Here is a 22,783-nt window from a genome sequence, read left to right as displayed (position 1 = left end):
AAAAACTTTTTTCTGTCAAACACAAAAAAATAATTTCCGACAAAATCAAAATATATGTTTTTCAACCAAAATCAGAATGAGTTTTTTCGTCGAGTTTTTCCGCCAAAAATGGAAAATCAGGTTTTCTGCCAAAAACGGAAAACTAAGTTTCCTCGCCAAAACCAAAAACTAAGTTTTCCCGCCAAAATCGGAAATCCGGATTTTTCCACCAAAACCAAAAAACCAAGTTTTTCCGTCAAAACCGGAAAACCGGATTTTCCAGCCAAAATCGGAAAATAGGTTTTCCCGCCAAAACCAGAAAACCGGATTTTCCCACCAAAAAACAGAAAACCGGATTTTCCCGCCAAAACCGGAAAACAAGTTTTTCCCGCCAAAACCAGAAAACAGGTTTTTTCCGCCAAAACCGGAAAACACAGTTTTCCAGTTTTCCCGCCAAAACCCAAAAATCGAATTTTCCGGCCAAAATCGGAAAAATGCTTTCCTGCCAAAACCGAAAAGCCGAGTTTTCCCGCCAAAACTGGAAAACAGATTTTTCCCGCCAAAACTAGAAAACCGAGTTTTTCCGGCCAAAACCAACAAACCAAGTTTTCTCGACAAAACCCGAAAACCGAGTTTTCTCACCAAAACCCAAAAAACGTATTTTTCCGCCAAAACCCGAAAACCGAGTTTTCCTGCCAAAACCCGAAAACCGAGTTTTTCCGCCAAAACCCAAAAATCAAGTTTTCTGCCAAAATCCGAAAATCGAGTTTTTTCACCAAAACCGCAAAACCAAAATTTTCCATCAAAACTGGAGAAATATCTCACATTAATGATATTAATATTTTACATGATCTTTTTAGAACAAATAAAGTAGTAATTTGGATATCCATAGGTAAACTTATACACATTTGGGTTATTTTTATAGGTTAAATTTTAGCCTTGATGTTTCTGGGTTTTCACGAGTTGGGTATAAACTGGATTGGACTAGGCTGGGTTATTTTACCCACATTAACATCCCTAGTCTCAACCATGTATTTCAGTGATGAATATATTTATATATATATATATATATTCGGTGAAAAAAACGAATGATGCTTACTTACACAAAATGATTTCCATATTATTGTCAACATTTTAGCTAGGATTTATAATAAATTTTAACTAATATTAATTAATATTATATTATTGATTACGAAATTAATTTATATATTATTTAATAAAAAAATATTTAAAAATTTGACTAGAATTTTGTTAAATTTTTCTCAACAGATATTTTATAATTAAAAATAAAATTTAAATTTATAACCAAAATTTATTTATTATTAATATTTTTATTAATTATTATGTTATATTATATAATTAATAAAATTGATCTATTATGATTTTTATGGTAGATAAAATAATAATTCTCTTTTTAATAAAGAAGATGTTAGTTAGGTACTTTGTGGTTTTGGAATTTGTAACGAGGACTCCAAGGCTCCATCCAAGCACTAGTGAACAGTCTATTCTGAAGAATTTTGTAGCATTTTAATGACTTCACATAAATCAAGAAATTTCAAGTTGGATTGTCATGAATCTCAATATCAAACATTTCACCATAGAGGATATTAAATTTAAGGAGAACAAACTCAAGAGGTATCAATACCATTAAAAAGTAATCATTTTCGTTTTATATCCTTAATAAAAAATTTAAGTCTTCCAATATTGTTTTGATTTTATGAACAAATAAACTTTTTTATTAATGACATTATTGTCTTTCGGATTTTTTGGCCTATAATACATTTAAGTGGATTTGATTTTATACAACAATGAATTTTAATCATTCTGACCTATAAATTATTATACGTTACATTCTCCTATAAGTTATGATGTCTGTGTAAAACCATTAGTTTTATTTTGTATCATGTTACTAATAACATTACATCATTAGCAACATGTGCTAAATCATTAATAACAATACGGATATCAAACTATTGAGATCTAATTAGTAATTATTGAGCATTGTTAAATAACTTATCTTGTCCTGTTTCTTTATGGTTTACCAGAAAATCTTCTTTACATACTATATGGTTTATATAATTAAACAAAAAAAAAATATCAATCTATACTTAAATAAACAATAAAAATAGTACATATGCGCTTAGATCAAAAATCTAGTATGTGTTTAAGGACAATAAAGTGAAGGTGAAATTATATGTTCTTAAACATATTGTTTTAGTTGTTTTTATGTTTATTTGTTTTAGTTTTGCAATTTTAAATTAAAAATTAATAAAATGTATTTTCATTTTTAAGTAGTATTTCAGAATATTCTCTAACCGGAAAATCGACTATCAATCTCATCTCCTTATCCAAAACAGAAACGAATGCTCCAAGAGAAAGTAGCGAAACCAGAGAGCTCACTACACTAACAATGGTCTCCCTTGTCCGAACATCTTGTTCCTCAATCTTCTTGACTTGCCCTCGTCTCTCCTCAACACCTTCAACATCCCCTGTCTGCTGCTTCCGACCAGGTTCCAATCTGCCCTTAAAAACCCTATGAATTCCTCATTCTTACATCTAACATTGAAGCTTGTTCTTTGTTTTGCAGGTGGAGGCAAGTTATACAGAAAAGTACAATCAGAGCCAAAGAAGAACAGATCTCGTCATCACCATTTATTGGTTACAAATGTCGCCACTGGGATCAACTCTATAGAACAAGTACGAACTTTCTTTACCAAGCATCAACCTTTGAATGATTTGTGACCATATCTTTACAATGTTGTGCTAAAGACGTTAGCTTTTTGTGTTCATCAGGCAAAGAAGATTGATACAAAGGAAAGTGCAAGGCCAGTGTATCCCTTCGCTGCTATAGTTGGTCAAGACGAGATGAAGCTATGCCTTTTGTTAAACGTCATCGACCCTAAGATAGGCGGTGTGATGATCATGGGAGACAGAGGAACCGGCAAATCAACAACCGTTAGATCTTTAGTCGATCTTCTCCCCGAGATCGAGGTCGTTGCTGGTGACCCTTATAACTCAGACCCTAGAGATCCTGAGTTTATGGGGAAGGAAGTGAGAGAGAGAGTTCAAAGAGGTGAAGAGCTTGATGTCATGGAAACAAAAATCAACATGGTTGATCTTCCTCTAGGTGCTACTGAAGATAGAGTCTGCGGAACGATCGATATCGAAAAGGCTTTAACAGAAGGTGTTAAGGCCTTTGAGCCAGGGCTGCTAGCTAAAGCTAATAGAGGGATTCTTTATGTGGATGAGGTTAACCTCTTGGATGATCATCTGGTTGATGTTCTTCTTGATTCAGCTGCTTCTGGTTGGAACACTGTTGAGAGAGAAGGGATCTCGATCTCTCATCCGGCGAGGTTTATCCTCATTGGCTCAGGGAATCCGGAGGAAGGAGAGCTTAGACCGCAGCTTCTTGATCGGTTCGGTATGCACGCGCAAGTGGGGACGGTTAGAGACGCTGAGCTGAGAGTAAAGATCGTTGAAGAGAGAGCTCGTTTTGATAGTAACCCAAAGGAGTTTCGAGAGTCTTATCTAGAGGAGCAGATGAAGCTTCAGGAGCAGATTACGTGTGCCAGAAGCAATCTCTCTGAAGTCGAGATCGATCAAGATTTGAAAGTGAAGATCTCGAGGGTCTGCGCTGAGCTTGACGTTGATGGTTTGAGAGGTGACATTGTGACGAACAGAGCTGCGAGAGCGCTCGCTGCGCTCAAAGGAAGAGATCACGTGACAGCAGAAGATGTTGGTATTGTTATGCCCAATTGCTTAAGACACCGTCTTAGGAAAGATCCTCTTGAGTCTATGGATTCAGGAATTGTCGTTTCAGAGAAGTTCTACGAGGTGTTCAGCTAAAAGAGTACTTTGTTTTCGCTTATTATTACAAGGATAAGTTTCATGTTTTTTTAAATAAAGATACATTTTTCAAGAAGGTTGTTTCCAGAAGCTTGGCTTGAGTTCTTGAAACTCTGGGGATCTCTGGTAAACAATGGAGGCAACTCTGATCAGAATACCAGCAGTGAGTGCCCATGTAACAAAGTTTTTCTCTTTATCTTCTGAATAGTAATCAAAGTAGTGAAGAAGATATCTTTCTCCTTCGTGCTCTCGTTCCTCTGCTCTCCTGTTCTTGTCCTGCGTGAGAGAGATAGAGAGAGAGACTCATTAAAGATAACTAAAACTTGGTGATGGATACATTACCTTAAGAAACATCTCTAAAGGAACATCAAAGATGTCTTCTACTTCAGCTGGATTTGGTAGCTGTTTAAAAGCTTTCTTCTCGCGTAAAAAACCGATAACTGGTACAACTGACATTCCCTTCTGCGAATAGAGACTGATAGTTTAATAGCCAATTAACTTGAATCTTAGATATTTTGGATGATTTAGTGTTTTTATTTACCTTGTTAACAAATGGGTCAAGAACGGAGACGATTGTCACAAGAGCAGGATCTAAACCGATTTCTTCACGAGCTTCTCTCAAGGCGATAGCTATATCATCTGCATCTTCTTGGTCTCTTTTCCCTCCAGGCAATGCTACTTCCCCTTTAACCGTTTCCACACGTTATGATTCAAGAAGATGAGATCTTTCTTTTTTTTTTAAATGAGAGAGAGAATGAGATTTTGATCTTACCAGGATGAGAAGAGAGTGTAGAGGAGCGTTTGGTTAAGATTACACGTAGCTCGTTTCCATCTTCTCCTTGTTCTTGGTATATACAGACTAAGACAGCTGAAGATTTTGCTGGAATGTGTTGAAGAAGGTTATGAGATTTGTAATCTTGAAACCGTTGGATTAGGAATTGCAAAGAATCTGTTGGTGTTGAGGACATATTGGAACAGAGTTAAAAACACTTGGGAACTTTGTTTGTTGTTCTTTTGTGTTCTTCAGATCTGAATAAAGGGACTTTGTTATGATACAAGAATCAGATCTGTTAAAAGGGTGGACATCAAATATTTAACATCCATGGTTCTTGATTTGGGAGCGTTCAATCCGATTTACCAAGAATTTTTTTTTATTAGATACCGAGAATTGTTTACTCCCCCCCACCCCAAAAAAAAAAAACAAAAAAATGGTTTTAAAGCATGTCATATGTTAATTTGCGTACTGAAGTCTCGTATTGTATGATAGATAACCTGATTTAAACGAAACCGAACTGAAACAGAAGTTAAAATCTGTTGAATTGGTATACTTGATGAAAACACAACCATTCAAATGTTAGAATTAGTTTTAAAGTTGTTTTATTTTGAAATTAATAACCAAACTATTCAAACCGAAATGAAAAACCTGTGTATCATTTTTGAATTATGGGGTTTCTTCAGTAATTTCCAGAAATGATGGAACACTTTTGTAATACTTTTCCCAAACATAAATGGTTATATATTAGAATCAAAGTAGTTGTTCATTGAAAAAAGAAAAGAAAAAAGAATCAAAGTAGTCATAAGATAACTGTCACATATTACAAGATGAATTAGGAGATAGTAAATATTAAAATTTATGAAACATGTTCTGCAAAATCTTTGGTGGTGAGTAAATCTGCTGGTTTATTAGATTTCTTAATCGATGCTTCCTCAAACTTGCTAATCCAATACTAAACTTCTCGAACATAATTTTCGACTAAAGTAGATGGATTCCTTGTTTACCATACTCACTAACAGTTTGTACTCCCCTTCAAAATGATTCGTTTGATACATTTGCTCCAACAACATTGAATAGAAACTATCAACTTTTGGACCTCACTCTCTAAAGCATTCATTGTTCCCCTAATCTATCTGTCCTGCTCTTATATATATTGTCCTGACTCATTGCTGATACACTATCCAGGTTTAGTATTTGTACGACCATTTTCAAAAAACCCCCCATCAAAGTTACAAATTTGTAACTTTTATAGTTCTATCTTTGGAATTAATCATGGACCCATACCGAACCCCCATCTACATATAGAAATGGTGTCATATCCTTCCTCTATGTTATAAAGAGTGTCAGTTTAAAGTATTATTTTGTTTTACAAAGTGTAATTTATTTATTTTTTCCAATGCAATTTTGAATAAAATACGGTTTTAACCTATTTTCAGTATGTTAGATTTACTTGGAAAGAGAACTTTATTTAGTATATTAATAAGAAGTAAAGCATATTTTTATAATTTTTGTAAAAACTTCAGATAATACCTTTTGTGAAATATAGTGAGTGTATGATTAAAAGTCTAGTGTTGTACTAATTTACAATGATTAAAAATAAACAATTGTTCTGGATGTTTCATAGATTTGTTTTTAGAGAAATCGCATTGCATAACCATAAAAAAAATTATAATTTACCATATAACAATATCAAAAGTATAGCTAGAATATGATACTTATGTAGTATTACTTTATTTATCCTTAATCAATAACAAACATTCATTTTTCATTTTTTTTTTGTTTTTTCCCTCTCATTTCATTTGATCTATATTTTTTTACCAATAAATTTCAGCCAAATAATACTACCTATGCTGTATTTTAAAATTTTCCAAACAGATAAAAGTTTCTTTCAGAATTACAAATTGTTAGTAAAAAATATATTTTCATTTTATTCTATATTATTTGTATAGAATAGCACATATTTATTTAGACCTTTTATCCATTTATTTTCAGTTTTTAATTTTCTTTGTTTTTATTTTCTCACTCTATGTTGTTTGATTTATATTTATATATATTTCATAATTTCAATTTTTTCATTTGTGAATTTTATTGTATTCCACTATATGTCTCAATTTTTAAAATTTATAAAGAGTATCTCTTAAAGTGAATCCATTATTCAGATTTCTATTAAGGTAGTCAACTTAATTTATCTTTAAAATGTAATCATAAAAGGTTTATGATTTTCTACTTTTTTTATTATGTAGTTTTATTCTATATGTATTTTGAAAAAGCAAAATTGATTGCATAAAGTAGAAGAACGATTTTCACCAAATTTTAAGCAAAAAAAAAACCAAAAAAGTAGAAGAACGATTTCGACAAAACTCTTCTTATACAGTATCCATGTAGTTTTTTTTTGTCAACTCATATAGTTACTTATTACATTGACTAAGTCATATGGTTATATTTTTGTTTTTTATTATGGTTGTCAGTCAAATTAACCTTTTTTATCAAAGAAAAATATTTTTCCTTTGTACTGTAATTCATGACCATACGCCCATACGGTCGGTAATGTCCCCAACTTACAAAAGTGGGTGACGTGTCCAATAAATATAGGCCACACAACTACCTACTATTCTTACGTATCATTCTACTCTCTTTATTGAGATCAATACAGCAGTTAATGTCACCTACATTCTAACATATAATTATTTCCTTGTCTTGTGATTCTTTTTACGAAAAAAAATTTCTAGACCAAAAATGATAACTACATTTCATTACACTTAATAACAGATTTTTATTTTTTCTGAAAATTTGATCTTTTTCATATATGTAAACTGAATATTTTCAAATATTTTCTTTCGATAATTTTCAGAACTGATTATTTTTATTCGTAAAATACATTAAATCTGTAGAACTTGGTTTCTACAAGTTTTCAGTTTTAGAGTAATATGTAGATTTTGATTTATACATGTTTTAGATTTATAGTAACATGTAGATTCATATTTCTACAAATTTTAGAGCGATATGTTAAGCGCAAAATGTGTATTCTATATATTTTTAGAATATTATTATTTACATAGATCACATATTCTAAACATAAGTATATTCAATGAAAAAAAGTTGATTTTATTTTCTACTTCGTAAAATAACAATTCTAGTTTATGTAAAATAAAATCTGAAATTATGATTTAAACATTTTTAGAATTGGAAAAAATACTACTAAGTTGATATAGATATTTCATTAGCAGTTACTATTTTCCAATTTTTTTGTTTGTAAAACTATTTATTTAATTTATTTTCCAAAATACTAAAAGACATTAGAGGTAAAATAGAAATTAGCCTAATGAAGAATAGTTATTATTTTTCGTCTAAAAATAATTTTCCCTTCTTTTTTAATACGAGTCACGAAAACTTAATTTATTTATTGTTAAGAATCTTAAGATGATGCTGGTATTTTAAACGAAAGTAGTATTTTAGCAAAAAATAATAATGATCCCTCTGTTTCAATTTGTAAGTAGTTTTAGATAAAAATACTAATATTAAGAAATTTATTACTTTTCAAAAAGTATCATTTAATATATGAATTCAACCAATTATAAAAAATGAACATATTTTCATTGGTTATACAATATACAATAAATATAAAAGTTATATTGAAATGTAAAAACTACTTTTATTTTAAAACAAATTTTTTTTTTGCTAAAACTACTTACAATATAAAACGGAGGTAGTAATAAATAAAGAAAGTAGAATAAAATTTAAGTTCTATCACGGAATTGCATTAAATATATTGAACGACCTTGTGTATATTCCGATTATATATGTTTTGTATAGGTATATAGAAAAATATAAAACATATCTATATTTTTGCAATATATTATCTGTATATGATATATTTGTGTATTATACACATGGGCAATAAAAATTAGTTGGCAAGAAAAAGAGGACAGTGATAATTAATACTACGGCAAAGGCCGGCCATTCTCCAACTGTTATGTTTGTTCCACACGTTTAGGTCACCTAAAAATATTTGGAAACTTTCATGTCACTAACATAGTCAATAAATATCGACGTCCTGTTTATTAATTTTGTACTTTTTGGTTAATCATTCGTTATATTTTGTAGGGGTGGACATTCGGTTATCCGTTTAGATTGTTTGGGTCTATTCGGTTTTAGGTTTTTGGAGTTAAAAATTCCGATCACATTCAGATATCTGTAAATTTTAGTTCAAGTTCGATTCATATTTTTATGGATTCAGTTTGAATTCGGATAACCCGTTTAAATTATTAAAAAAAAAATTCTTTACATACTTTATACTTTTCAAAATCTTAAAACAAAATCATATATTACAATAAATTTAAATAACATATGCTAAAATAACTAAACTTAACATATAAACTGATTTGCCTTAAATATATGGATATAAATTAATAGATATTTTAAGTATTTTTGGTATATTGAGTATTATTTAAATATTTTAGACATTTAATCTTGGCTATCTTTATATATTATCAAGTACTTTGGAAAATTTCAAATTATATATTTTAGATATTTTTATATATTAAATCTAAAACTAGTTAATGGATTTAGATATATAAATCTATTTAAAATACATCCGGGTATCTAAAATATATGGGTTCAGGTTCGGTTTGGTATCGGTTTTTTGGATATCAAAATTTTGAACCGATTCAAATATTTAACCAATTTTAATTTGGATTTGGTAATATTTTCGAATAAGATTCGGTTCGTTTTTTCAGATTCGAGATTTTTGTCCAGCCCTAATATATTGATTACATGGTGAATTAGCTATCTGATGTATGTTTGGTAATACCCATTTAAACTTATAAAGACCAAAAAAAAAAGAGAAAACAGATTTAGATTCTACGAAATATAAGACTAGAAAAAATATATAGAAATATCACATATATTTTTTTTTTTTACTTCTAGTCAATTGAGATATACACATTATGTTTCATTTAAATTGTTTAAATTTATGCACACATATTAAATATATTTAATTTTATATATTTCTAAAATAAAAACATTATTATTTCTACACCTAACCATATTCCGAAACAGAAGGAGTACACCGGAGCTTAACTCTCAAGTTGTTTGGAAATCAGTTTTCAGCAAATTGGGACCAGATTATTTTCTTAATCTAAGACACAGCCTTCCTGGACCGAACAAAAACATTCATCGTAAGGTGTATGTTTCAATCCACATTAAAAACTGGAGACATTGCTTTGACCACATCACACATAATTAAGCTTATCGACAAGAACTCGAGGAACCGGTTCCTTTCAATCCGTAATGACCCAAATCTTTAGTTAAGGTCAAGATAATAAATTTTGACTCGTAATGACCCAAATCTTTCTTGTTTTTTTAAGTTTAGATTTTTATATTTTATGATTGAATTGATTTATATTTTAAGATATAACTAAAGATATTCCAGTATTAAATAAAAAATTAACTCAAAATTCAAATTATGTTATAAAAGATATTTCACTATGTTTTAACATCTGAACTATATTATAACCAAAATTAAATTATATATTCAAAAGATATACAACATTTTACAATATATGTAGGGGAATTTGCCAAATATGATTTAAAACTTGATTTTAACTTCAAAAGTATAACTAAACTTGAACTAGCCCCTTATGACCAAAAAAAATAGAAATTATTTTTACGAAATAACCTCATAAAGTGTTTTGAGATTTTATAAATCTTCAGAGGTTCTATAAGTTATCTGGAAGACTTGCAGCCTGCAAGTCTTCCTGTATAGTAGATCTTAAAATTCATTTATAAATTTTATTACAAATATTTTGCTGCGAAAAAATTGAAATCATATAATTATAAACATTTGTAAGTAATATAAGTTAAGATATAGTAAAATTGAATTGTTTTCAACATAGATGAGTAAATGTAGTGAGTCATGGTATTATTTGGTTTATGATTTAGTAACATATATTGTAGTATTGTATGTTTTCTTAGGGTTAGATTTTGGAAGCTTAATATTTTCTTTTGACAAAATTAAAATTTGATCTATATGTGTTTAGTTATGTGTATATTAAACATTTTAAGCTGAATTTAAGTTTAATAAAGTGTTTAGTTAGTTAATTAAGTTTAGGGTTTATATTGAGGGTCTAGACAGACGACTTCCGAGCAGTCTTCTGATGAATTATATATACGGGTTAGAAGACTTCCCTTAAAGTCTTCTGAATCAAAATTATTTGATCTAAATGGAATTTTTTGTCTCTATATATAAAGAAAAACTACACATTTTCTCTCTTCTTTTCAAATGACTGCAACAAAAATGTAATATTTTCTCACATTTCTCTCTTTTTTGAACTTGAAAACACTAAACTTTATAACAATTTCTTATTTTTGTCTCAAGTCTTTCTCACTAATTTATCTTTTTTTTGCAAGTTCTTAATCACAATATAGTTCTTATCTTCCAATCTTTTAAAAGTAGATCTATAAATTTTAGATATTTTGTGTGTCTTGTAAAGGTAGATCTATCTAATCTTTAACTTATTTTCTCTGTTTTAAGTCATTTGAACGTTTTTGGATATGCAGTATTTCAGATCTGGATTTGGATATACATGTTTTTCAGATCTGGATCAGACTTCTAGGAAGTCTTCTAAAATATAATACGCTAGAAGACTTCGTGGAAATCTTCTAACGGAGCCTTCTCCCATGTCTTCTCTTTCTTAACATATTTGAGCGTTTAGGTAAGTCTCTATGTCTGATTTTTCTTTATTTAGTAACCTCATGTTGCATAAAGCTCTTACCTTTTTCCCAAAATAAAAATCTCCAAACCTCTCTCTAATCTCTTTGAATTTGAAAACACCAAACTTTCTATGAATTTTTCATTCTTTGTCTCATGTCTTTCTTAATAATTTGTCTTTCTCAATAATGTATCTTTATTTAGGTTTTTATTCAAATGGTTCTCATCTTCCACTTGGATAAATATTTTTGTGTGTCCTATAGATTCCACTCATTTTCTCTATTTTGAAATCATTTGGATGTGTAGGTTTTTCAGATATGGGTTTAGATATGCAAGTTTTCAGATTTAGATCAGATTTTAGAAGACTTCTCTTCTCAGAATTTTTCTAAAATATAATGCGTTAGAAGACTTATGACAAAATCTTCTTCTATGTTTCCTCTTTCATAACAGATCTGAGCGTTTTGATAAGTTTCTATGTCTGATTTTTTTTTTTGCATTTGGTAACTTCATGTTGCATAAATTTTTACCTTTTTCCCACACAGGTGTTATTGAAACTGGAATTTCAATAAAGTATGGGAATTTAAGTCTGCAAGTACTTCGATGGAAAAAGATATCATGTCCCGTTTCTTTTGAAGTCTTGACAAAAAATAGTAGGATTTGTTTTAGTTAAAAATATACAATGAATTCCATTAAAATCTATCATAACTGAATTCCAGAGACATCTAAAAAATATTGAATAACATGGGTTTTTAATGGATTTAAATTCTATCCACCAAATACACAATCCAATAACACTGGTTTTAAGTCTGGAATTAAATTACATTCAATTCTATTAAATTACCCTATTCAATAACACCCCTAATTTTCTCCAAATTTCTGACACAATCCTGTCAATTTTAAAAATAGCATGTTTCTCCTAGACGACTTACCAAGAAGTCTTTTATGGTATTTTCGAGACTTTTTTTATTAACATAGAAACGTTGAAAGTCGTCTCTGAAAAATAGATATAAAGTCAATTGCAAAAGTAACATTTGCATTGACAAGAAGTCTTCTATGACCATAAGACTTAAACGGAAATCTTTTGACAAACATATCTGGGAAAAAATCAAAAATCATTGTTAAATCCATTGAGGTTCATGTTTATCTTCTCCAAGCACAAATCACTTCTTTATGAAAGTTACTCACTCGTTCTTAACCAAGAATCATGAACTTGAGTAACTCTAGTAAGTTTATAAATTTTGAAATAAAAAGTTGAGATTTTGGGATGAAATAAAAGAGGAAGTGAAAGGAAATGGTTTGTGTGTGTGAGAAATAAGATTATAAAGATGTAGATGTTGATGTTAGGTAAATTTAGAGCTTGAAATTGTTTGTTCATAGTGGTTGATGTATTGATGACAATGACAGTGTTGTAAATAAAAGAGGAAAATGAGGATGATTGAGTAAAATAACCATTACCAAAAAATAAAAGTAATGGTATTTTGCGAATAATCTGAACTTTTGGGATGAATAGGCAAATGAAAATTCCCAAAAATTCATAGGTTAATTTCGTATTTGATTTTTAGTTTTGAGTCATTTTTTCAAAAACATATATATGTATGTGTTGACATTATCATCCAAAAACAACCACATAAACTTTAATTTTTAATTTAAAACAAAAACCACAAAGATCATATTTTCTAAACAAAATTTATAATATTTAGACAAAATATTAAAAAAATATTACAGTTACTCATTGAAAAATATTTTAAAATCATAGAAATAATTATTTTATAAACTAATGTAACATCATCTACTATATATATATATATATATATATATATATATATATATATATATATATATATATATATATGCCTTCCAAACCTATAATTTTAAATACTTTTAAGTAAATTATAATTATTTTAAAATAAGAATTGAAAAACTCAAATAAAGTCAATTTTCCTAAACCAAACTACATTAATGAGTACACCTTTAACAATTAACGTTATTTTTTGGTTATTCCATCAAATTATTTAAAATATATATCAAGTACAAACAGGTTGAAAAAAACAAATTTGCTATTTTTATTTTATGAACTAACGAATGGGTTAATAGTTATTTTAACAAAATAAAATCTCGCGCTTTTAAAACACATATTCAAAGCTAGTAAAATTTTAAAATCCATAAATTATATTCAAAATTATAATTTAGTTTAAATTTCTATGAATGATAAATAATCCACACTTTTGAATCGCAGATTAAAATCTAGTATTTACTATATTACTTTTCAGTTATTTAATAACTTATTTTAATAGTAATTGTAAACGCTGTTACTAGTCTGATATTTTGTTGGGAAATTGGAAAAATAGCCCATAATGAGAATTTTTTTGTCCCGCTATACATGTATATTAATTTTTTTTTGACATAATTATCCTCATAATAATAAAAATATTTATTAAAAATATATAGAGTTAAAAAACATTAAAAATAAATACAATCGTGAGAATATTTAATATATTTTATATAAAAACTGAATTCCAAAAACAATTTGGATGTGTTAATCTAGATTTTTTGGAATATATATATATATATATATATATATCTTATAACTCTTTTTACAAGGATAAAAATAGACGTTTTAACTTGTTTTCAACGTTTTACTAAATTTATAATTTGCATTGTAACTTCTTCTCTATGATCTAGAAAACGTTTACTTCTGTTCTATTATTTACTTTATTGTAGATAAAAATATCTACATTTGCCTTTATGCTATATTCTAAAAAGGTTAGTATTTATATCGTAACCTTGTGTCTGTGTTCTATCATATTTAGAATACATATGTGTATTTCTATATTTTCGGTTATTTATGTTTTTTATATCTGAGAAAATCTACAAAACAATTTTAACTAATTTTATTCAAATATATCTTATTTTTGACGGGTGATACAAAAATCTTATTCTTGACGTATTTTATATTGAATGGGATTGAATCCATCACTTTTTTATTTAACGATCTTTGTGCTTTCCTCTTTTTGCTAAAAGGCGGCGAGAAAATGGAGAAAACGCCGGGAGAATAACATTGTGAGCCGGAGAACGGCGAAGAGCGTCGAGAACGCAGAAAGTACGAGAGAATTGTTTTCGTCATTTGTTGTTTTCTTTTGTCTTGTGACAATGACGCAGAAAACAAAGAAATTTTTAGTAATAAGGTGTCTTTTTAAATAAATATAGTTAATATTTAAGTAACAAAATTTAGTTATTTTTTCAGTTAGAAGGTTAATTTTGTAATTATCAAAGCAAAGGTATATTGAAACAAAAACAATATATTCAAAAGTATAAATGAACACATCATTTCTGAATATGTTCAAAGGTCTATTTCGTTTGTGTAGTGAGATCAGCTGAATCAATGGAAAAAATGAGGCAAACGCAAAACAGCTAATACTGTTATGAATGAAACGCAACGAATTTGATTGTGAGTCGAAATATTGAATACGAATAACAACTGTTGTTTATTACGGAAAATGGCGACTACAAATTCTTACAGTAAGAGACCATGATCATCATTTTTTTGACATCAGACCATGACCATTTATGAAGTACTGATTTTTTTTTTTTTTTGGTCAAACTATGAAGTACTGATTATGGGAACATTTTCAATGCAAAATACACAACAATGAATGTTATTTCTCTCCTAATATGGTTATCATAAATTGTGTTACATCGAAAACTTATCGATATTTGTTCGTTGGTTAGTTTAGAGCGATAAGCATTCCTGTTTTATCATGACCAAAAGGGAATGCATTAATTGCTCCACCGCATATATAGAAGGTGAACCTTAAGTTTGTGGCTTAAAGCAAGTGCTCTACTTGCTTTATAGAAGGGATGGGTCGTATGAGTAGCAATAGATCACTCAGTTGTTCCGCGTTTCAAGAAGATTTGCTTACAAGTCTGATTCACATTAAGAGGAATGTATTCAATTTAACATTTAATGTGATTTGATTTTTAATGGAGTTTTAGATGATTTTAATAAGTTGCAGAGATTTAGGTGATTTTTGTTAAACTACTCTAGAATATCACCTAAAACCATGAGATTTGAGTTTTAATTTTTTTAACTAAGAAACTCCACCCAAACACCCTAAAATCACCTCAAAACTTTAAAACTCCACAACTTAAATTTTTTTCAATAACAGTGGATTTCAGAGTACTTTACGAAATGTCAAATTCAATAACAGTGGATTTTAAATGAGCTTTTAAAATTTATGTTTGAATAACAGTAGATTTGACATTTTAATACAAATCACCTAAAATTCTCGGTTGAATACACCCCCCTAAGTGATTAGAGCTAGTTCTGAGTTTCCATCTCTTTAACTTCATTCTTTTGCATCCATCTTTTTCGATTTATCTCCAAAGAGGGTAGAAATTTAGCTAAGAAATGTATTGTACGATTCCACCCGTTTAGGGATTAGTATAATGAAGTACTTTTGACGAAGATGTCACTTTCCACATTAATACAAAGGAATTTGATTCTGTGTTACAAAAAGAAAAAAAAAATACAAAGGAATTTGATTATGTTGTCTAATAAAATCTTATTAGTATAAATTTTAATATGATTAATAACCAAATTGACTTTTAATTACATATATGACAGTTAAGTTTGATAATTATTTTGGATTCAGTTATGAAAAGAAGTACCCGGTTAAAGCCAACAACGTACTTAAACGAATATAGGTAATATGTGATGGAGCCCATATGTAAAAAAATACCAAAAATAGGAGTGAGAGACAAGAAAGTCATAAATACTTTATATATCACAACCAAACCAACTCAAGAACCAAATTTGAATTTCTCCGTTAGCTACAATACATTATGTTCTCTCAACCAACATCTGAACGCCAAGCTGTCAAAAGTACCTCTATATATATGACGATTCTCTACTCAGACCACATGACATATTCACCTTCTCTCTAAAGGAACTTTCTAACTAAAAGAAAAGTCTTTTAGTCTCCTGTCTTTTTTTTGTCAATCAGTCTCCTGTCTATTAATTAAAATGTTGCTTGCTATGTTTATGTCCCTTTTCGCCGCGATGGCTTTGCAGCCGCCATCTTTGGTCGTGGCTTTGGACGTCCACCTCCTCCGCCAGCTAGCTGCAAAGCACAATGTAACAACAATAGTTGTGTTTGGAGATTCTAGTGTTGATCCAGGAAACAATAATTTTCTTAACACCGATTTGAAAGGAAATTTTCCACCTTATGGTGGCAATTTCGTGAACCATAAATCCACCGGAAGATTATGTGATGGATTGCTCGCACCTGATTTTATCGGTAAGTTTGACATTAAAGTTTTTATTAGTCTTAAATTTTCTATAAGTTAATTAAAGATATTTTTTTTAGTTATAAATTATGTTCACATTAAACTTATGTATTTGGTAGCTTTACATTAGTCCCTGGATATTAATCTTAAGACTTAATATATGCTGAATAAACTCTATAGTTTATTACGAAACTAGTTTCACGTCAAACTTACATTTTTATTTCGCACTTTCTTCAGCTGAGGCCATGGGTCACCCACCTATACCAGCTTTTCTTGATCCAACCCTTACCCCAGCTGATCTACCTCGCGGTGCAAGTTTTGCCTCGGCTGGTTCCGGTTATGACGATCTTACAGCTAATATATCCGTAAGCCTGAACAAGTTTCCTTTATTATTAAGTTTTTACTTTTAATAAAAACATAAAGTTAAAATTTTCTTTTAGTATAAAGTCAAACTGAAATCGATTTGCTTTTCTCCGGTGAAACAGAACGTGTGGAGTTTCTCGACGCAAGCAACTTACTTTTTGCATTACAAAATTCACCTCAATAAATTGGTCGGACCCTTAGAGAGCGCAAAAATGATAAATAATGCGATATTTCTTATGAGTATGGGATCAAATGACTTTCTTCAAAATTACTTAGTCGATTTTACTCGACAAAAGCAATTCACTGTTGAACAATACATCGACTTTCTCTCCTCCCGTATGCTTGACGACGCCAAGGTACGCATACGTCTCCACTAAACCTCTTAGTCTCATACATGTATGTATGCATTAATAATGATATATGAGAACGATATTTGACGACATGTTACATGTATAAATAGATACTCCCTCTATTTCTAGATTATGCATGTTTACATATATACATTAATACATGTCGCCAATATCTATTTATAGTTTTGTACATGTCGTTAATTCTTGGGCTTCTTGTAACAACTATATTACACTATGGCTTGAACTATCGACTGTAAAATAAAGTAGACGCGTCTCTGTGTAGCTGCTAAAATAAATGCGAATAGAATTATTGAAATTTATTAAATCGACAAATATCTTGTGTATGTGTCATGTGTGTGGGTCCTGATTATGAATTACGTGAAAAGTCATAAATTAAATTAGTAAATTACAACAAAAATAGAGGGAGAAAAAGACACGGCGTATAAGAAAATAATACTCCTAAGAATCATATCTGGTTGTTGACAACATTTAATTTCCATAAATAATTTCTACTCTACAACGACATGAATTTCCGATTTTCATGTCCGGATTTTGAACCTGTCCAAGGGTACACAGCTCATATCCACAAGTATATAAAATTGTTTTCTTGGTTAGTTGTAAATTTTATTTTTGCATTTATTTTGTTGAACCACTAAGTTAATAGACTTCGATTCCCATATATTGGGAAAAATATATAACCATATTTATATGGTCACTAGAAGTGTCCAGTTTTTGTTTCACTATCGGCAGAATGTTATACTAAATAGGATTTATGACAACAAAGACTAACTTGAGGTTTAATTCACACTCAGTATATTTTTGAAATCACAAACTCTTAACTTGATTCTTTCGATCCAGTTTTTTATGATTTGGATAATCCGAACTGGTTAGAAAACTCTAATAGGTACATGTGCATACTAACAAAGCCATCACTGAATATATATATTGCATTTTTTCATATAGATAATATTCTAATCAGCTTTTGAGATTGCTTTTGTTGTTTCATAGATGTTGCATAGACTTGGAGCTAGAAGGTTGGTCGTGGTAGGAGTTCCTCCCATGGGATGCATGCCCCTAATAAAATACCTAAAAGGGCAGAAGACTTGCGTTGATCAATTAAACCAAATTGCCTTCTCCTTCAACTCAAAAATCATCAAGAATCTCGAGCTTCTGCAATCTAAATTTGGTCTGAAAACTATATACGTCGATGCTTATTCCACCATCCAAGAAGCCATTAAAACCCCAAGAAAATTTGGTAAGAATATGGATCTGATTGCTTCATACGTAATTTTAAAATACAATTAGTAATCAAAGGAAGCATAAAGTAGAGATCTCATAAGCATTATTTTTGAAAACCATTCAACTTGTAGGTTTCCTAGAAGCTTCAAAAGGATGTTGTGGAACTGGTACCTATGAATATGGAGAGACATGTAAAGATATGAACGTATGCAAAGATCCTACCAAATATATTTTTTGGGATGCAGTCCATCCAACACAAAGAATGTATCAAATCATTGTTAAAAAAGCAATTGCATCTATTAGTGAAGAGTTTCTTGTTTAGAATATGTTGTATTTTCGCATTACTATCATCGTGTACGAATAATTTAAAGTTATGTCCCATAATGTAATAGACAAAGATTGAAAGATATGTTATATACTTATCTCTAATGTTTCAAACTAGAAAATAATTATGTGAAAATATTATTCTTGAGAAAAGTATCATTCTCTTACAAATTTAGAACTATTTTATAAATTTAAAGAAGCTGTAATTATGAACTTGTATTTGGTGAATCTGGAATAGGAGTATTTGATAAGAGCACGATTTTGATTGACGGTTTAAGAGAAGTTTACGTATTGAGATCAGAACTCGGAGAATGAACATAAAAGAGGATTTGTTTATTATAGTTAAACCCGATTAAAGACTTCCTACATACCATTTGAAAAAGGATCAAGCCAAATCGTAATTCACTATTATGCGTTTAAGTCACAGAGTGACGTTTAGGAGAGTTCTCTTTGTGTAGGAAGCTGTCGAGGTGCTTGTAGATGTTTTTAGATGATCATTTAGACTTGCGAGCCTCTTTATGTGTATAAGTTAGTCAGTGTCTTTTCATTTTTCTTCTAAGCTTTTCTTTTTGTTTTAAGGTATTGTGCACTTTATCACAATGTTCTATTCTACGCCGATTTTTTTTTCTGTTAACTTCCTATTCTTTGTCGACTTCCATTTTTTTTTTTTGAAATTATTAAATGGTCCGATTTGAATTTAAGAAGGCTTTGATAAAATTGTCAAATCCATCTCCAACATTGTACATTTTCATAAAATTTTAGCTATATAAATAAGAAAATAAATTTGATAAAGAAGAGTATATGGGTCCTAATAACAAAGTTTTTTTTTGTATGTAACGATCAGTTTGTTAGTAGACCAATGTTTTTTCAGTTACACTTTTCATTTGGTTCTTTCATTCGTTTCTATGATAAATATAACACAGTAGAGCTTATAGTAAAAATAATTGGAAAAAATGTCATTTAAATCATCAACTCTAAAATATGGTTGAAATAAAGCACCAATTTTTCGGTAAGCTAAAAAAATACTCAACTTTTATTAACGATCCATTTTAATCTAAAACTTTCGTTGACCATATCATTTTAGGCATATCGTTAATCAACAATTATAGTTGATTAACGTTATGTCTAAAATGACTTATAAAGTTGATGCCTTTTTGGCACAAAAATAAATCAACACTTTTTTCAAAATATTAAATTTTAAATATTTAAAATATATATTTAATAACTATAATACTAATAATGAAATAAGAAACAATTCAATCCATTTTTTTTTCATTTATCAAAGTAAAAGTTTATATATTTTTATTTATATTTTCAAATAATTAGTTAACCAACGAGTAATTAATAAATTAATTTTAAAATAATTATCAAAAACTTTTATAATTATCTATGATCAATTTTCGTAATTATTTATATAATCTTATTGGGATTATGTTTTATAATATTGACGTCAAATTATTTTTAGTGAAGTGCTAGTTCAACTTTTTATTTTCAAACGAAAATAGTTATCCAAAACAAAATTTATATCATTCCTATAAATGTGTTACAATATTACTTCTGCATTTTAATTATAAATAAATTCCACCAAAAACTGTGAAGATCCAAAATATAGCTACATAATTAGAATACCATTAATTTTTTTATTTTTGTGAGAATAAAAATATATTAATATTTTACAGACAATAAAAATTATGAATCATAATCCAATTAGGACTATCTGAATAGTTACAAAAGTAATATAAATATAATAAATAATTACAAAAGTATTAAACTAATGATATGTTAACTAACTATTTTAGAATATAAATAAAAACATTTACATTTTATTTTGAAGAAAATAATAAAAAATATTTTATTTATTTAATATTTTTATGTATAATATTATCTTGTTAGTAAATAATTTATTCTAAAATTTAATTTTCATCTTTTTGAAAAAAAAATTTGATTTATATTTGTGCCAAAAAAAAATCAACTTTAAAAGTCATTTAGGCATACTGATAGTCAACTATAATTGTTGACTAACGATATGTCTAAAATAATATAGTCAACAAAAGTTTATGACTAAAATAGCTCGTCAATAAAAGTTGAGTGTTCTTTTTGCTTACCGAAAAATTGATGCTTTATTTCAACCAAATTTGAAAGTTGATGATTTAAATGACATTTTCTCAAAAATAATTGCAAAATATAAGCAAATTGTTTCTATGCAAATATTTTTTAAAATTATTATAACTTCAAAAAAGTTTAAACAGTATGAAGTCGTAAAATTGTTTCTATGCAAATCATTTTTTTAAAACATATGCGGTTGAGAGATTCTCCATCTTATTACAATTTTTGTCTCTATAATAGCATTTATAGTCAGTTTTATTCTAATTCATTGCTATTTATTCTTCTAAAATAGAGATTACTATATATTTCCTCTTTTTTTTTTGTCGACCATTTTACAGACTCATGTGGACTCTGTAAACCAAACTGGGTGTTCTGTATCCATATGGACAGTAAACGACGTTTGTTGCCTCACACTGCGTGCTAAGCTATCCGCCTTGTTGTTTTGCGTCCGTGGTATATGAATAATCTCTGAGCTGTTGAAACTTCTCTTCAGACTCTTGATGTCTTCTAAGTAACTCGCAAATGCTGGCCATTCTTCTGGTTCTGAAACCATCTTCACCAATTGAGAACAATTCGTTGCAAATGTAACATTAAATTGCCTTAAATTCCTCATACACTCCATCGCCCAAATAAGAGCTTCGACTTCTGCATGTAACGGGGATTGACTAGCCCTCGTATTCCTAACTCCTAGTAAACCTTCAAAACCCTCTAAAGTACTATATCTTTCCTCTATACTTAGGGAAAAAATAGCAATCTCTATTAGTTATTATATATTTTGAAAATTGCTATTATAAGAGAATACATTTGTGCAATTTATATCTCTGTTACAGAAATTTTCTATTTTACAAAGAAAATATAAAAAAAAATTACTTTGGAAATGTATTAAACCAAAGTGTATCTGTAAGCAAATTTGAAAACTGGCCCTCGTGATTACCGATCCGAACACAAACATAGAGCTTATCCTTATGATATTATAAGTACTTTACCGCACAATGATTACGTTCTCTATTTGTCTTTTGAAGCTCCATTTTAAGACATCCACATCCTATTTATAAATGATCGATCTCTTTTATTAACCCTAATTTTTCTGATTTAGAATTGAATCTATCTTTTTCTTATTTGATAAGGTTGGCGTCGAATCTATAATTTGATAGCAGTCAAGTGATCAATTACTTTGATTCTAAAATGGTTGTTATTTGTTATAGCCTTGATTAAACAAGAAACAAGAATAGAAAGTCTTCTTAGTCTAGTGATTTGATTAAAGGTTCATTAATATTTTTACATCATAAGGTAGGTTTGTGTTTCGAGTCCCACAGAAGGGTGTAGAATTAGCTTAATAAGAACCGATTAAATATAAACACACTACATCAAAGCATTTTTACATCAAAGCTTTGAATGGCCTTCACACGTTCTTTTCTTTTTCTAGAGTTCTTTCATCTTTTTGTGTTTGGGTGATCGTCTCTGGTCACCGGCCCGGTGAAATGGAACCTCTATCTCCTTTTTTTTATCGGCTTCGGTCATCAATTCATCATCCCCGATGAAGATATACGGCTCATTTTGTACTTGGCGGCGCATCTTCCTTCGCCAAGATCTCGTTTGGTCCCTAGTGTGGTGAACTAGAGGATAGCTCTGGCTTTGGTGTCTCGCCGGTATTGTTGGTCGGTGCTCTCAGCTGAAAATGGTGAAGAAGCGGCTTATAAATCGCAAGTCAGTCACTTGGGCTAGAATTTTTATTGATGGTTGTGAGAGTTTCGGTGACGGAAACTTCTTCCATCAGATGGTGGTTCTTTCAAGCATGTTGGAATC

The 22,783-nt window shown here is 29.4% G+C and overlaps 3 protein-coding genes across 3 annotated transcripts; 2 read left to right on the top strand and 1 right to left on the bottom strand.

Moving 5' to 3' along the window:
* The first annotated feature begins 2,290 nt into the window (after positions 1-2,290).
* LOC108805647 (magnesium-chelatase subunit ChlI-2, chloroplastic) lies at positions 2,291-3,901 on the top strand. Its single transcript, XM_018577579.2, has 3 exons — positions 2,291-2,489; positions 2,567-2,676; positions 2,773-3,901. The coding sequence occupies exons 1-3, from the start codon at positions 2,390-2,392 to the stop codon at positions 3,823-3,825; spliced, it is 1,263 nt and encodes a 420-aa protein (XP_018433081.1). The 5' UTR covers positions 2,291-2,389; the 3' UTR covers positions 3,826-3,901.
* On the bottom strand, positions 3,815-5,058 carry LOC108805648 (nudix hydrolase 11). Its single transcript, XM_018577580.2, has 4 exons — positions 4,598-5,058; positions 4,367-4,509; positions 4,168-4,287; positions 3,815-4,101 (listed from the first exon to the last, which is right to left on the bottom strand). Exons 1-4 carry the CDS (start codon positions 4,791-4,793, stop codon positions 3,895-3,897), a joined length of 666 nt encoding a protein of 221 aa, XP_018433082.1. The 5' UTR covers positions 4,794-5,058; the 3' UTR covers positions 3,815-3,894.
* An 11,133-nt stretch (positions 5,059-16,191) lies between these two features.
* Positions 16,192-18,969, top strand: LOC108806588 (GDSL esterase/lipase At5g45950). Its single transcript, XM_018578741.2, has 5 exons — positions 16,192-16,606; positions 16,833-16,960; positions 17,081-17,314; positions 18,317-18,563; positions 18,679-18,969. Exons 1-5 carry the CDS (start codon positions 16,333-16,335, stop codon positions 18,867-18,869), a joined length of 1,074 nt encoding a protein of 357 aa, XP_018434243.1. The 5' UTR covers positions 16,192-16,332; the 3' UTR covers positions 18,870-18,969.
* The last annotated feature ends 3,814 nt before the right edge of the window (positions 18,970-22,783 follow it).

This window comes from Raphanus sativus, chromosome 6 (assembly GCF_000801105.2).
Source record: "Raphanus sativus cultivar WK10039 chromosome 6, ASM80110v3, whole genome shotgun sequence".
Taxonomy (NCBI): Eukaryota; Viridiplantae; Streptophyta; class Magnoliopsida; order Brassicales; family Brassicaceae; genus Raphanus; species Raphanus sativus.
The sequence above is the reverse complement of the archived record's forward strand: the minus strand, read 5'-3'. Positions and strand labels throughout refer to the sequence as shown.

Bases quoted from the DNA above. Each gene is read 5' to 3' on its own strand.
- LOC108805647 (XM_018577579.2), top strand. From the start codon at position 2,390: ATGGTCTCCCTTGTCCGAACATCTTGTTCCTCAATCTTCTTGACTTGC. The intron at 2,490-2,566 runs GTTCCAATCTGC...TTTGTTTTGCAG, and splicing joins TGTCTGCTGCTTCCGACCAG to GTGGAGGCAAGTTATACAGA. The intron at 2,677-2,772 runs GTACGAACTTTC...TGTGTTCATCAG, and splicing joins GGATCAACTCTATAGAACAA to GCAAAGAAGATTGATACAAA.
- LOC108805648 (XM_018577580.2), bottom strand. From the start codon at position 4,793: ATGTCCTCAACACCAACAGATTCTTTGCAATTCCTAATCCAACGGTTT. The intron at 4,510-4,597 runs GTAAGATCAAAA...AAACGGTTAAAG, and splicing joins TACACTCTCTTCTCATCCTG to GGGAAGTAGCATTGCCTGGA. The intron at 4,288-4,366 runs GTAAATAAAAAC...CTCTATTCGCAG, and splicing joins TTGACCCATTTGTTAACAAG to AAGGGAATGTCAGTTGTACC.
- LOC108806588 (XM_018578741.2), top strand. From the start codon at position 16,333: ATGTTGCTTGCTATGTTTATGTCCCTTTTCGCCGCGATGGCTTTGCAG. The intron at 16,961-17,080 runs GTAAGCCTGAAC...CCGGTGAAACAG, and splicing joins ATCTTACAGCTAATATATCC to AACGTGTGGAGTTTCTCGAC. The intron at 18,564-18,678 runs GTAAGAATATGG...TTCAACTTGTAG, and splicing joins TAAAACCCCAAGAAAATTTG to GTTTCCTAGAAGCTTCAAAA.